This window comes from Monopterus albus, unplaced genomic scaffold (genome assembly GCF_001952655.1).
Source record: "Monopterus albus unplaced genomic scaffold, M_albus_1.0 scaffold75.1, whole genome shotgun sequence".
In the NCBI taxonomy this organism is placed as follows: Eukaryota; Metazoa; Chordata; class Actinopteri; order Synbranchiformes; family Synbranchidae; genus Monopterus; species Monopterus albus.
In genome coordinates, this window is record NW_018127955.1 from 976,234 (window position 1) to 992,642 (window position 16,409).

General features: G+C 38.9%; 2 protein-coding genes across 2 annotated transcripts in view; both read left to right on the plus strand.

Annotated features, from left to right (window-relative positions):
* rc3h2 (ring finger and CCCH-type domains 2) overlaps nt 1-6,608 on the plus strand; it is a 24,472-nt gene extending 17,864 nt beyond the window's left edge. The window contains exons 16-21 of the mRNA XM_020605986.1: nt 6-126; nt 206-455; nt 945-1,029; nt 1,414-1,621; nt 1,869-2,029; nt 2,158-6,608. Coding sequence (XP_020461642.1) covers nt 6-126; nt 206-455; nt 945-1,029; nt 1,414-1,621; nt 1,869-2,029; nt 2,158-2,305 — 973 coding nt within the window. The 3' untranslated portion in view covers nt 2,306-6,608. The remainder of the gene's footprint in view (nt 1-5; nt 127-205; nt 456-944; nt 1,030-1,413; nt 1,622-1,868; nt 2,030-2,157) is intronic.
* A 1,320-nt stretch (nt 6,609-7,928) lies between these two features.
* rabgap1 (RAB GTPase activating protein 1) overlaps nt 7,929-16,409 on the plus strand; it is a 67,726-nt gene continuing 59,245 nt past the window's right edge. The window contains 1 exon segment of the mRNA XM_020606038.1: nt 7,929-8,067. The gene's annotated coding sequence lies outside the window, so the exon portion shown is untranslated.

A 16,409-nucleotide genomic window follows, 5' to 3' on the forward strand; every position in this document is an offset into this window, starting at 1 on the left:
TTCAGCAGTGAGGAAAGTTTAGCACACTATTCTCCGTGGTCCTGTGGTAGCATCGGCCCCTGCCTCAGCCCCTTTGAGCCTGAAACGCTCACCCACACTTCAGCTCACCCCTGCTCAGAACACTCGGTGAGACTTTTCTCACACCCACAAGCGGGTACAGACACACGTGTGTGGCCTCTCTTTCTGACACAGTGTTCTCATGCAGGAGTTGGACAGTAACGGAGGTAGAGGCGCCGGCATCAGCAGTGCTAGTGTCGGGAAGCGGTGGCTACATTCACTGGATCACTACCGGCGCTTGAAAGATGAGGACCCAATCATTCCCTTTAGTGAGGGACCCATTATCTCCAAGTGGGGTGCCATATCCAGGGCATCACGCACGGGCTACCACACCACAGACCCTGTCCAAGCCACCGCCTGCCAGAGCAGTGCCAGCACCACAGCTATCAACTTTAAAGGTGGGGAGGGATAAAAGAGAGGTGCAGAAAAACAGAAGGAAGTAGACAGGGTAGAGTAATAAAGGTGGTACAGAGAGAGCAGAGGAGAACTACAAAGTATGACAACATCATTTTTTTTCCTTTTTGAGACTTTATTACCTGCCTACGTGTCATCCCTAAACTCACCTCTGCAAATCTGTTTTATAGTCTAACTCTTAGCCGGAATCATAGCTATTGGTTTTTGCCTCTGTCATGCTGTCTTTGCCTTTTACCTTAAGTTTATAATTGGATTTGTTTATTTCATTTAACCAGATTTTATCTTTTATATTTCTGTCAACTGTATAAAATAGTATAAAACTTGTATTATGTAATTGTGTTAATGTAAAGCACTTAGTAAACTGTTTAATATACAGTGCAAATACACTTTATATACATTATTTATTATTATTATTATTTCAAAGTTAGTTGTTTGCCTTTTGTTTACTTTGTTCATTTGTTTGTCTCTCACAGACTACAACCCCCACTTGGGTCACAGTGACTACAGGTGGAACTCCAGAGGATCGGACTCTTCCAGCCACTCCAGTTTCCTAGAGAGGTCCAATATGATTGTTTTTCTTAAATCTATTTGTAGCAGCTTATTTTCCTGCATGTCTTATATACTGTTGAACTATCGAGAAACATGCCAACCCCACGGGAAGAACTGTGTAGTGAACAGTAAACTTTGTTATTATAATCACAAAGATGCAATGTTGCTTTTCTAAACTTTTGACACAATTCAAACCTTTGTGAAAATGATTAAGGTAATTTCATATTATTGCTTAGATTTCTCTCAGTTTAACCAACCCAGGCACACATGGAAGTTCATTCCATTTGCTTTCATTCCTTCACTCTCACCCCACTGTCCAATCACATTGTGCTACAGTCATTGCCTCTCTGTCATAAGACTGAAAACAGAGCTGTGGTTGTTTGTGTCTGTTAGTGAGCAGCTTTGTTCGACAGAGCTTCATGGCCGTCGAACTTCGATAAGCAGTGGAGAGCAAAAAGTTTCTGATCTGCAAGCCCATCAGAACGCCTACAGCCAGGATCGGCATCAGGCTGAGAGTGAACTCGATCCGGACCGAGACATTGAGCTTGAACTGTGCGCTCTGGACATGGAGGACTCAGAACACCAGGAGATCAAGTCTCAGGTTGGTACATGATCATGTAGATTATCAAACCGAGTGATGGACCATATAATGTTAAAACACATGTATGCAGTGATGATGCTTGATAGTTTTATAGGGATGTTGTAAAGCTTGGAGTTGGATTTATCCAGCAGAAATCAGAACATTTTGGGTTAAAGCTTTTTTGTATTAGTGCAGTGTAAAATGTAAGACAGTTAAGTACAAACAAGTCTCTATCATCTTTATTTGTATCATCTCTCTGCTGGAGAAGTCTTTAGACATGACTACCCCACAGTCTCAGGATGTTTCCCACCTCCTCCCACCACCCTGCTCCTCTCCCCTCCTCCAATCCCCTGTGGAAGAGCAACTCCAAACAGATGCTCCTTCGCCAGAAAAGATGGATCCTCACCTTCTGAAAAAGATGGCCTTCAGGTGAATTACCATGGTAACCAGTGTTACATAGTTCTCAGTCTGAGTTGTTTTCGACTTGATTGAGATATTAATGTACAGTGTACAGTGTACAGAGCCTTCTTCTTCCTTCCTTTCTCTTTGATTTACAGGAAGTCCCTGTCTCCCGGAGGGTTTGTCTCAGGAGGTCTGGGTGTCGGCAAACTGGTGCTGCGGACTGGACCTCCACTACCAGGGGACTCTTCCACCCGGGCTTGTCCTGAAACACCCGGGACAGAGATGCTGCTCAATGGAAGCTAAAGGGAAACAGGATCAGACACTGACCTACGTAAAGCTAGAGTTGAGTCGCTCACCCAACACCAGATCTTGGTTAAGGGGAATACCATTACATTTCAGGCTTTATATACATGATAGTCATATGCCTAAATAAAAACTTGACAGATATGGAACAGTCTGTGCTGCAAGGGGCACAAGAAAACACATCGCCCTGTCTGCTAAGTGTCACCAGTGTCTATCTCCACAGAGAATTTTGTGATATCACTGTTTATGCCTAGGAAGGTATGTGACCAGTTTGCCCTTACAAAAGATGCTGATGTTTGTAGTTTAAATCTTGGACACATTTTGGAGAAAGGCTGGAAATCCCAACGTGTCTTCACACAATCGCTCTCTTTACCTGACATTGTGCCGATGAGGTTTACACATCATCCACTGTGTTCTCACTGAACACGGCTGACAAAGCTGCATCGTGTGTCAGACAGCAAAAGTCCATAGGTGACAATATGATAAGTGAATTTATGTCAGTCATCCCACTTTTTCATTTTTTTAAACTTGACTTTTCCTCTGCTTAATCTTAATTTTTCCCCATATGTAGCTTTGATTAACAGCAACAACTGACATGTTTAGTGTAAGTAAATACAAATTATTTACCATAGTAACCCACCCATTTATTTATAATGAATTTAAGTTTACTGCTTATAATTTCTCTAGCTTGTGCCTTGGAAAAATTATTTCATCTAAGGCTGGTGCTGGTTTATAGTCAAACTCCACACAGCTTTCCAAATGACACATTAAACAAAACAGTGGCATTATTTACCCCCTTTTGAAATTGTGTCACCTTATGGATATCTGACAATTATTTGTCACGTCTTTCTATCTCTTTACATGTTATGGCATGTTTCTCTAAGCAGTCTTACATTGCAGTGACTTCAAACAGCTCCATGCTGCTGGTTTAGTTTATGGCTTTTGCTGTGTTGCTGCATTTAATAACTGTTTCCTGAAAAATAAAGAGATAGATTGCTCAACCCTCTGGCAAAATATAAAACTACAGAAAACAAAGGTTTTTGCTGTGCTGATAGTGAAACCACCCTCTGTCTTTTATGGATCATATGATCTTTTAAATGTTGACCTCTGAATTCTCTCGACTGTCATGAGATTACAGAACACAATTAACCGAATTTGTAAATGATTATTGATCACTGGAGGTCATAGGTGTGTGTGTGTGTGTGTGTTCTACTGTTTTTATCTATGACATACTATCTTGAACATCTTTTCTTAGCTCTCAACTTAAGAATACAAAGTAATTCTTTCTTCGCACAAACCTTATTCTGAGCTTATTTGGCAGATTCCTATACAAGCTGCATTAACTCACAGTACCGTATGTCTTAAAATCTGTTGTTCTATTTCCGTGTGCCTGTACTTGGCATTTAATCGTGTCCACTGCAAGCTCTCTCCCTCACACGCAGTAGACACAAGTATTCAGTACAGTGGCCTTTTGCTCCTTGGTATTGTATAAAACTGAGCACTGGGCTTACAGTGACTTTCGTCCATGCTGACTGACAGACTCCTGACTTATTGCAATGGTTTTAGCTTATGCATCACAACATGATCTCAGAAATTGGACACTGGAAACACATTTTTGTAAGCCCATGGCCTTTTCAGTGCTTTCCAGTCCTGTGACATTTATATACTACAGTATGTAAAAAACATTCAGAGGTCAGACATGATGTTTCAAACTGAAGTCTACAAACGTGAGGGACACCGCTTCTTGTGTTTCTCCATGCTACATCTTTGTTTATCTTTTTTAAAGTTTCGGTTGGTTTATTTTATTTTTTGCATTGCTAACTTCTGTGAAGTTGTTTGTCTGGGAATTTTGTATCCGATCTTTGTTACCCTTGTTTGATTTGATATATTTTAATTCACAGTGGATATAAAACTGGTCGTCTTGTCTGGTTCTCTGTTTGCTGCCCATCAGGTGTCGTCAGGTTAGCTGTAATCCACCAAAGTCTATTTGTTGTAGTTTTGTGCGGCATGGATGATTTCCATGCAGCCTAGCCTTGCCTCGTAACTATTTATAGATGGGGCATCTTGTCATGAGAGACTTAATGACTTTAATAAATAGCACAAAACTAAACCCCCATCATAGATTTACAGGGTTTAAGGTCATGAAGACTCCCCTGAGTTTGTTTACCCATATTCTAAATCTTATGAGATTTGTGTAAATGACAGGTCACTCTAAAATTTCATTGTACAGGTTACAATGACAATAAAGGATTATCTTATCTTATGAGGAGGGTTAATTGATGGTTCAATTTCTTTAATTAATTTCCTCTCAACAGATACCTTCACAAAAACTTCCTGAGAAGCAAGCAGCAATGTCTTCCCCCTCAAGTTATGTTTTAAATACAATTCTAGAGGATGGCAGAATGGCTACTTATATGAGGAGGGGTGTTTGAGTCACAATTTTAAATATTGTTAACAGGAATGAGCATTGAAATGATGGATTGATCTCTCTTATCTTCCACCCAACTTTTGAGAGAAGTGAATATAGAAAGTGCACAACTGCACTGAAGTGTGACCTGATGTAATGATACGCTTTTGACAGGGTTTTGTGGGTTTAATGTAAAAGGTTGATAGGGATTTAGCTGCTCCCTGCTATCACTCAGTGTCTGTTTACAACTTCAGTTTTGAAGTCATGTATGTTAAGTGCCATGTTGTACACAGAACAATAGAATCAGTCCCTGCTATTTTCCTACAGTGTTTCCTCAGCTGCCAAGTATGTGAGGAAGGAAATGCTCACTCAAGCTGCGAAATAAGACCCCTCTCTTGTAGTTCTGCTTTGTTCCATTAGAGGAGGCCAGATCCTTGACTGAATGCTCAGGGAAGACTTGAGTTCCTCAGCTATTTTATTTTGTTTTATAGTCATCACTTTAAATATTCTGTGGACATATTAACCTGAATTTCACTTGCTGATAAGTGACCCTTGCACCCATAGTATAAATGGGTTGAAGTGATATTGTTTGCCTGTGTTTACTTTGCCACTGTTTTCCTCTGCCTCTCAGTATCAGTACTTGCTTTGCTGTGTTTGCTCTCATGGGAAAGGGCTGGGCACTACTGTATATTAAAACAGTATTGTGAGTATTGACCTTATGTCAGAGTGATACTTCCTGTTTCCCTCAAAGTGTCAATAGAGCACTGCTGTAGAGGCTAAATGCACTGCACTAACTCCCATCCCATCAATGCCAGCAGGTGCACCGCCAACGAGTGCCACCCCCTGCCCCCTTTCTATCACCCCTGCCTCCTTCCTGCATCCTGTGTCGTGCATGCAATATAGTCCCTCTTGTGATGGCGGAGGAGTATTAATAATTCTGTAGTTGTGATACAACACACCCAGCGCTGTAACAGTTCTGCACATGCCCACTGTGTGGCCACGTCAAGTGCTGAAGATTGCTTGCAGCATTTTACTTGTTTGCTTATGAAAATGGATTATTGTTTAATAGAGATTATATTGTTATTACTATTATTGTAATGACCACATTTGGTTGTTGTTGTGGTATTTTTTCTTCTCAGTATAGGCTATTCTGTCTATATTAAGTCTGCTTCTTTGTTTTGAATTTGAGAGTTGGCGATAACTGGTGAAATTTTTTATTAGACAAGTCTCATTATTCTATATTATATGGGGGAAAAGCCTGTTTGTTGATTGTGAAACATAAAATGAACTGATGTTTTCTGACTATTCATGTCTGTATTAGACATTTTATTTGCAAATCTATTGTTCGATTGAAATGTAAATGAACTATTAACAGATGGTACACATCCGTCATTTTATACAGCCTGGCACCATCATTAGATGGACTTACAGTATAGACACTCATTTATACAACCTGTGATAATCAGATATATTTAAATGTTGAAGTCATTGGGGCAGTTGTGTAATGTTTCAACATGAGGAAAACAAAGTCCTTAAGAGACAGCATATCTAAAATGGCCCCATAATGAATAATACTGTTACGTATTTGATTTATTTCCTTGGAAATATCACATTGTGAAAGGTTTCCCTTTTACTATTCATATGGTAATGCAGGAATGGAGTATGTCTAACCTGTGGTAATAATGATTTATGTGTTATGAATGACTTATGAAACTGTTTGAGTATTGTTAGACTCTTCTGTGCATTTACTGACTTGTTCACCTGTGTTACAATGACAGCCAGCCACAGTCACAGACAGCTTGGCCGAGCAGCATGCTGCTTCTGTGTTGCACTGAGAGATGGAATTATGAAAAGGAATATTTCAGCACATGAAATTGCATGCCACAATAAACCAACAACAAATAATGTCTGTTTGTGATTCTTGTCATCATTTGTCAGATTTTGTCAGAAGACACAACCAAAATGTCTTTGTGCTTATAGTGTAGTGACATTATTCATTCACAATCAGAAACAGAGCCCTGACAGGCTGGACAGGAAGGGCCACCAAGACCACAGCATAATGAGAGAACTGTGAGTGTGTTTCTCACAGCGGACTGATTTGGTTTAGTGGCTGATTTGGGGATGTAGTTGAGAGAGCAAGGGCGCCATCTTCAATGAACTAGTGCAAAAAACCTAGGAATTGTGTTGGCTTACATGGGTTTGAACTGCTGAAGCAGTGGCTTTCTTATGCACACCAGGTAAGAAAAGAACATTTAAAAAAAGAAGAGGAAGAAGGGTTGGAATTAAGGCAGCCAGTGATTTTAATGCACCAAAGACAATATAGCAGGTTTTAAGATATGGTTTGAATTTACTGAGGGGGGGAACTTGGCAATGAGAGAGGAAAAATAATCAATCTAATCCCAGTTTACAGTTTCTAGGTGCTATATTTTATCTGAAGATATAAAAAAAATGTAAATACTCTTGTCTTGAACATGCAGAACTGTAGCCTTGAGACTTAAGATTTGAATCACAAAAGTGAGGACTTCAAACTCATTGCTGGCTGTGATACTTGAGTTGTTGAGAACTTAACTTCCTGAGCATTTGACCTGACTTGAGACTTCAAAAAGGGAAAACATGAAAGCATCAAATTTTGACATGGTAAATCCTGGAGAAATAAAAAATAAAATAAAATAAATGAAGCTACTACAAAGGCCTTGCAGAACACTGTTGTAATTTATCTATTACACTCAATTATTTAATAGTCAAGTCAAGATTTTTATTTGCCATTTATGCATAAATAGACAGTCTAGGCATATAGGAATTCTTGTGCAGCTCTCCTTTGGAATCAGGTAAGGAGTCAAAAGCCAGAAAGAACTTGACTTGACTAATAGGACTTGCTGTCATTTATATAAAAACACTGTAAACACAAGTTTGGAATTAAAAAAAAGAAACATTCAAATGCCACGTCATTTAGCGGTAAGCATTCAGATACTTGAAAGTGAAAGATTTGCAAATGACATGCAACTATTGAAGCCTGATGACTTGACTCAGCACTAAGAACTTGAAACTTGCATTGACAAGAGTCGAGCCTTGACACTCAAACTTGACTTGTCTTGACTGACTTGAGACCTGACTTGGGCTTGCCCTAAAAACCCGAAAACAGCTCTGTGAAATACATTTTATTACATAATGCCAAAGCCTCCCCTCTTCAGCATTAATGAGGAGGATTCTGTCACGCGCATGCGCAGTGTGGATATCGGCGGGTTGGTTGGCTTGTGTTTACAGCTCGGCTGGATGTTGTTGGTTGCTGATGTTATTGAGAGAGTGCAATGTTGTGCCAACCGCCCTTGGAATAAATATAACAGTGGAAATAAAGGTAAGCTGTTTTGCACTTGCACATGCCTTTACTCGTTTACTTAAATGCAGCTGTCTTCTCAGTTATAAAGGAATCTATCTTTTTGTTGGTTGGTTGTTACTGCTAGGATAGCATGGCTAGCTGGCGTTAGCTAGTCAGCAATCTAAGTAATGGCCTGTGTTGGGCTGCTCTAGAGAAGGCCAGTCGGCGAGTTTGTTCATCAAATTATTGTGAACATCTTTACATTGCAGTTTGCACTAATAACTTTATGGTGACCGAATAGTTTCATTAAATGGTCCCTGTGTAACGTTAGTTAAACATTTTTGTTGGACTTTGAATCGATGACTGATAAATAGCAATCTTTGCTAACATTAGGCAGGTTGGTTAGGGCTAACCGGGACGTTAAGTTAACAGCAGAGCTAAGTACCCCCAATGGGTACTCTCCTAGCGTAGTGAAGCAAAACTATTATTTAGCCTTGGTTGTGTTATGTATCAAAGAACTGTGGGGTTTATTACGTGTAAACGCCCTGTGAGCCTTTAACGTTATACGCTGTAACGTGTAAGTGGTGCACCAGAAAGCCAATTACTGTGTATGCTGCCACTATGTCTAATAATAATTAGACAAAGTGGCAGCTGGTTTAACTGGTAACTAAAGATTTCCCTATACTGCTGTCTCTACATTTTAATACAGGGCGAAGTGACAGCTGGTGCTCAGTCTTGTTTCCAATATACAGTGTGGTACAGGCTGGTAGGGTTTATATTTAGTGTACTGTAAAATTTTTGCTGCACATTTACTTATTCAGTAATACTCAACAATACACTAATTAGTTGTATGTTCTTTGTAACAGCACAGTAAATGCAAATTTATTTTGACAAACTGTACCAACCATCATTTTGGACAGTGTTTTTTGTTTCCGTTTTCTTCATTGCAGATCAATACTGAAGCCATCAACACATATAGAAGTCTGTATTAAGAAAAAAAAAGTTAATTCTAAATATGTTTTGTATTTTTGTTCCTCAGAGTAGCCACTGTTTGCTTTGAAGATAGATTTGTGCACATTTGGCGATATCATCACCAGCTTCATGAGGCAGTTGTCTGGAATGGTTTTAAATTAACACGTGTCAACTGGTGGAATTTCTTGCATTCTTAATGCATTTGAGACCACCAGTTGTGTTTTGCTGAGTTAGGGTTAGTATGTAGGAAAGAGTCCTATTCGACTACTGTAGTAATCTGTTAGGACAAAAACTGCTCAACTAAGCAAAGTGTAATGACAGTCCAACATTACTTTAAGACAGAAGCCAGTCTATAAAATTTCAAGAACTTTCAAAGTTTACTTTCTGCTTTAAGGATTCTAAAATGTAAAACATATTTGGCTGTGTTTACTCTTTTTTTTTTTTTTTACTTGCTGCATAATTCCATGTGTTATTTCAGAGTTTTGAGGTTTTCAGTATTAATCTGCGATGTAGAAAATAATAAAAACAAGGAGAAACCATAGAATGAAAAGGTGTTTCCAGACATTTGGCTGGTACAGTATACATACATATATGCATTGAAGACAAACATAAAATTGGAATAAATGAAACTGTCACATCATAAGAACATTGATAGCTCAATATGATTATAAATTGGTTCAGTCTACTTCAACTCACTTAATGACACTTGCCAGTGAATGAATCTTTGTTTAAAAGTGTCACAGTTAAAACTGCCTGCCCCACAAATGTTTACAGGTTGAATTTAACTTCTGAGGTGAAACCTTCTTAGGTCATACTCTTTGGATGATTTGATCCATTCTACATTATGCTAGTTGAACTTCTGTCATTGTCACATGACAAGGGAGAGACCGGCAGGGATTGTTTTGAAAAGAATCTATGGTGGTTTGTATTGTCCTTCAAGATTTGACTTGTTGTGACTTGAAGTGTCTTGACATTCAGCATTTGTAAGTTGACTGTTGTGAAGCATTGTCCCAATAAGCTATAATACATGTACATTAGGGTTAACATCACACAGCTCTGTCAGTCAGTGAGTAGCAGCAGCACAAACTGATATGCAGAGCAAGAGTTATATTCTATATATCGCTTTCTACTTGTAATGAGATGCAGTTAGTTGAAGCAGCAAATTAGCTGTTACTAAGTTAATTCCCAACACCATTGTTACTTGTTACCTGCAGGTTTTTGTTTCTGTGTAAGTTTGAATAATTCTCGCCAGTAAAGAGCATGTATGTATGTGGCTCTGAGCCAGTTGTGCTAACTGCCACTTCACTTGTCTCTTAGTTCCTCTTCTGTTTCCTCAAACTCGTGTATCAAAATAAATCCTCACTGCAGGTCATGCAGGTGACACATGCCTGAATGCATGAAAAACACAAAACTCAGATGTGTATACATGTTAAAGGTTTCCATATTAATAACAATCAGTATGTATATTAAATGTAAATGCTGGTATACAACACGATGCATCTTTTAGGTGTGCCTCTTTGTATGTAATTGTAACAATGATCGTGATAACTTGGCCAGTCTTTAGAAATAAGAGCAAATATTGTTGCTGGTTTTAGCAAATATTACACACACTTAAACTAAGATATTAACAATGTTAAGAAATGCTACAAATAAATAGAATGGGCTAAAGGATGTAACTGTACATTCGAATAAAGTTTCAAGGATTCATGAGCTTTTGAACCATAATTGTGTACTGTAAATATATTTCCTTGCCTCCAGAGCAAAGATGTCAAAGCTAAGTGATGCATGTTGCTGTTTGGATATCTCATATTTTCTTTTGTTCCTGCCCCTTGTATCCCTCATATGGACCTGTTTTTTGAGTGTATTTTAGTTGATTTGACCTTGATGCTATCACTCTACTTCTGGGCCGAAACTGGTTGCAAAAAAGCAAGATGGCAGCTGTCGTATTCACGATAGTTTTGCCTTATTTTTGCATGGTGGAGGGAAGTGTCCATTATATACATGTCAGTGGTCTTTAGACAATATTAGAACCCTCTGTAATGCTGTGTGGAGATGTTTTGGCCTTGATTCAGCATAGCATTTTTCCCCAGCCATTACCTGTGACTCTCGTGCTTTCATCAGTGGCTACAAACGTCTTGCATTGAAAACCAGTGCTTATTTTCTTTACAGGTGATGCCTGTCTGTGTGCGCTACTGTGAATTGTCTTTTAAAAATACACTGCTGATGATTCAGATCAGAAAAGTTGTTGATTACTTTGACAGTATTTAATTAATTGCCCTGATACCCCCAGCTGATAGCCTGGATTTGATATTAATCAGTTTACCTTTTATTATTCAGACCTCCAGCCATTTTCCCCAGGTAGGGCTGTTATTTTTTCAAGTGCTATGAATCACTGATTGCTTATTAATTATTTTACTTTTAAATTTTTTGATTTGTAGGAATGACCTGATTATCTTTTGAGCTGGTTTTTAGATTTTCTGATTTGGGGGAACAGCAATTTTTCAGTCCTCAATTTAGACGCTTCCTGAACAACTGTAGTGAACAGCAATATGTGTATACTGTACAGACTAACGTGCGTGAATTCTCAGTGTTGTTTTTACAGTCAGGTTGTATCCCTGCTACTTTTTGAATACACAGTCAGTCTCTTGAATTGTAAAAGTCAACCAGTAATGTGGTGGAGTTAAAAACACAAAGCAGTTCATGGTAAAGAATAATAATCAAGTCATTTGTGGAGTTAAAATCAGAATATTGTGATACTAGTTTTGTTGATGTGTGTGTGTGTACAGAAATAAAATAATCCATGTTATAAAGCCTAAAGGATTATAAAAATTACACCTTTTAGTAATGTCGAAAGTCAGTATTTGAATGACTGCTCATGTCTGGTATTTTGATTGTGAAACTAATGAATTTCATCTCACTGAACTATATACATAAAACACCTACCTTGTTTTAGTGACCTTTTATGTTTGTAGGTATGATTTGTTAAGGCATAACACACTGTTTGTTGTTGAATCATGTATTCACTTACGGACACAAGTGACAGGTTTCCTTTATAAGCCATAGTCCCGTTCATTATAAACCACTAGTAAATAAATATCTGCTAAGAGCCACACACTGTGCAGCTCTGCACCTCACAGTGCAGGGGTTTGTTGCAGCCAGTGCTCCATTTCAGAAGTTAAAGGCAGGCCTGCACTGTGATTGTTGATTGTTGTTTTTAACACCCCCCAGTCATGTGATATTGTTTTGTTGTTGAGTGTGAGACATGCAGAGGTTACATTTCAGAATAGCCAACAAGGGCCACGTGCTCTGTAGTGGATCTGAAGAGAGATGATTCTTAAATGCTCAGTACACATAAGATTTAAATTAGGCATTGCATGTTTCATGATTTGCTCATTCAGAGCTCTTCTTTCATTTCTTTCTCTTTCTTTTTGTACTTTTTGTTTGAGACTTACCTTGTGGTTGTTCGGCTTTTTCTGGCATTCCTTCCGTTTCCTCTCCCTTTCTCACTGCTGCTGCACTGAGATCAGTGGAAAGGCCCCGTGTTGCAAGCCTGAATGCTCTCTGGCTGTGATTTCCCCTCCCTTGTGAGGTGCATGCAGGACCCAGCTGGCAGCCTAGAACAGGCCGTTCGGCTGGGGAGTGGTAGGGAGTGAAAAAAAAACACACAGGCATACTTTAGGTTTTCAGTGTGCACAGTTTTGCACATGGATTAACATAAGAACTGCTTGTCAGATACTGTGCTTCTCTTTCCATACGGATCACAGATCAGCTACAGTCCATTACAACACTACTAATCTTTAGTTGCAACTCCACTGTGTAATTTGACTGTATTTCTCTAAATCAAAAATGTATAGCACTTTTTGTGACCTTGTTTATATGGACAGTGCTTTATTGAGGAAATATTAATTACAAATAACAATCTGAGAGGTCAGATTAACTGTCAGAAGTTACAGTAACAGGACAAATGAGTATCACAACCTTTGCCAAAGCTGGTTTGGACCAAATGAAACCGTGCAGATGATGAGGGTTGTGTTGTCATGGTGACACACACTGTCACACACAGTATTTCCTCATCAGAGGAATCCATTTCTTTAGCTCATTTTGCTCTCCTCTCCTCCCTAGCCTTCTAAAATGTAGGTTATTTTTCCTTTAGACTAGAGTAAAGACAAATGCAAATAAGTCAGAGTATAGTCAAAGAAACAATGACTGACACAGGCACAAAAGTTTTAGAGATCAAGGATGTGGCTGGGTATAAATGGTGAGAGAGAATGAAGAAACATTCTGCAGCTGAATTCTCCTGTACTTGAAGCTTGGTCTTGTTGAGCACAGTGAACCTGAAAATTTAAATAGAGCAGTTTTGGTAGATTGCAAGCAAATTCTCTCATGAGCATAAACATGTTACTAATTTAGACATTTAGGAACCCTTTAAGCTTTTTGTGGGGAAATGCTTTTGCTAATTTTGTAACAATTGATTGTCTGATAGGAAATGGATTCTGTGTCTTCTTGGAAAGGTACCAAGGCTCTGAAAAGGTAGATAACAAACAGTGTCTCTTGTGTGGAACAGACAGTGAGCTGTGTCTGAGGCTAGGGAGGAAAACCAAATGACAAGGCAACCATTATGAGCCTGTTGGAGCCACCAGCTATTCAAAGACATTTGTGTATGCATGCACATGTGTGCCTGTGGGTGAGTACCCATTTGTGTTCATGATACAGCTGCTTGTGCATTTGTGTGTATAGGGAATGCAGTCAGCATGAAACAGTAGTTTTACTGTTTATGTATGCATCTGCATAACTAGGCTCAACTTTAAAGGTTGATAGGGTTGTCAGTGTTCGCTGCCTGAAACACGAATGAATTAGTGAAGTGAAATTGTGAAGATTCAGCATTTACATTGCGCTCTAGTGAAGTGCTTGGGTTCAAGGTTGCAAAGCAGTGATTCATTATAAAGTTTATGGTGACTAGAAAAACGAATTGGCTACTGTTTAAGTTCTCTTTGTTAACACTATTTCAATGATATTTACAGGTGTTTCTCTTGTTTTATAGGGTGGATGAATTATTAATGTCGCCACATACAAGGACTTTGTAGCAACAGATTAGACTTCAAACCCATTATCTAAGCATGTGAAAAGATGCTGTCTGGAAGCTTTATTGGATGCTACTCATAGGCTTTAAGCATTAAATAGACTGAAGAAAGACCTGGGTGTTGCATGTTTCACTTATTTTGTTGAATTATTTGAACATAGTTGTAGGTAAGCATGTTTTGTTGCCTGTATGTTTGTAGGATTTTGTATCTACATTCTGCACAGCTAATCTGTTGGGTATGGGTCAAACAAACCCTGTTTGCTTTGGTATGATTATGCTGGTGTGGAAGCTGTCAGAACGCTGATGTAGATTAAACCAGACCAAGACTCAGCTCTTCCAGTCAGACTGGTTCATGTATGGTCTGTGCACACTGATGATGCAGAGAATGACAACCATCAAATTTGTGAATTACCTGTCAGTCCGTTTGACTCCTCTTGGGTCATTTGTAATAAAAACTGGAAATAAAGAACAACTAGCAAGGTTTTGGCTAGGCCTGCACAATATGAGGAAAATCTGTTATGTGCAAGCATTGTTCAATTTTGAGATGATGATGATATGACTTGTAATAACTAAACAAATATTAAAGTGTCCATATTAGCTATACAGCTTCTCTGTTTTTCTGCATTAATAAGTACACTGTTAGCATAGTTCACTGCTAACTTGCATATGACCTGGTGGAGTTGCCACCAAGCTGAAGATTCACCACTGTTGAAGCCTCTTTTTTTCTTGTAAAAGTAGACCACAGTGCTCGAAAATACTTCCAACAAAGTACAAATCTCAACTTTGCATAGCTTGTCCTAGTGTGTGCACCAAGCAGCAATTTGCTCAATATTGCCACCAGTTGGCAGGGAGAGACCCGCTTCATCTGGTCAGGTGACACTGAGAACCAGGCTACCAGTGACAGTATATGTTTGCAAGCGGAGTGTGAATGCACGGCGCATGTAAATACAAAGATTTTCCTCATTCATCACATTTCAGGCAGTCTTTTGCAATGTGTTTATGGTCCATGCTCCTATCGTGACAACAATGTACAGTTTATAAGTCAGCACTAGTCTTGACCAAGTGAGCTAAACTAAGTATGAAAGTACTTGTACTTACTGTGAAAATGATCTGAGCCGGGTAGTATTAGAATCAGATTTCTGAAATACAGGTTTCAGAGGTCAAAGGGTGACTGCTTGATCTGAGGCTACAGTTTGTTTCACAGTAAGTGGCCTTGACAAATCATTGTACTCTGTGACCTTGTCTTTTAACTTCAGTGAAAAACAACAACCAGGGCTTTTGGATGAAAAACAGTCACTCATTTCCTGAGGTTTTCTTTGAAAAGATATTGGGAACAACCCTGAGCCGTCAGGCAGTGTCACTCAGTTTGTGTTTAGTAGCCTAATAGCATTGATACCAGCACAAGATGTTATACTGTAAAACCGTCCAGATGAACATAGATAGCTACTCATACTGAAGTTTATTCTGGGTTAGCATAACAATGTTATTATACTAATGTACATTATTAATGGCTCTGACCTTTCTGAAATAGACCTTTTTCCCTGTCACTTTCCATTGTTGGACCTGCTTTGAGTAGGAAGGGTGGTGTTTGAAGGAAGCGAAGCAGAAGAAACAGACACTGAAACCTTTAGTGCAGTAAAGTGGGGGAGGCCAAGTGAATAGGAAAAGAGAGAAGTAAGAGCTGAGAATAATGGGAGTGAGTGAAAGGGAGGAGTTGAGGGGACACAGCCAGACATGGCTTGTTATGGTTTCCTCTTGAACATCTGCCAGAACCCTCTGTTGTGCCTTTTTACCAGTGATATGAAAAGCTATTGGCACCTCTCTTTTCCCCCGCATACCATAATTTTAAAGATGGAGCTTTAACACAATTTGCTTGTAAAACTAATTCTTAATTTGATTCTACCTCATACCTAACTTAAAAATAGACTAAAAATCATAATTTTAATGTGCTAGTGATAAAAAGTGAACAATATTTTCTCTTTTTTCAGTTTCTTTGCCATTGTTTACCTGTTCCACACCTTCCTTCCTCTCCAAATCTTTTCCTTGTCATCACTTGTCATAACCGAAATTTTGTGAATTTGTCAATAGAATTTTTCAAACTTCTTGAATAGTTACCTAATGCCATATTTGAGAGACCATTGTATGCATTAATTTTGTGTCTAAAATATGATGATATGGTAAGATACTGATGGAGGGAGCTCAGCTGAAAGGCATAGTGGGACATGAGCTGATGGTGTAGAGTATTTCATCTCATCTGAGAGTTCTTTGTGGTTGTGGCTGCAGCCCAGTAGAACAAGCACACACTGAGGAGAGCACATAATCTAGTTAT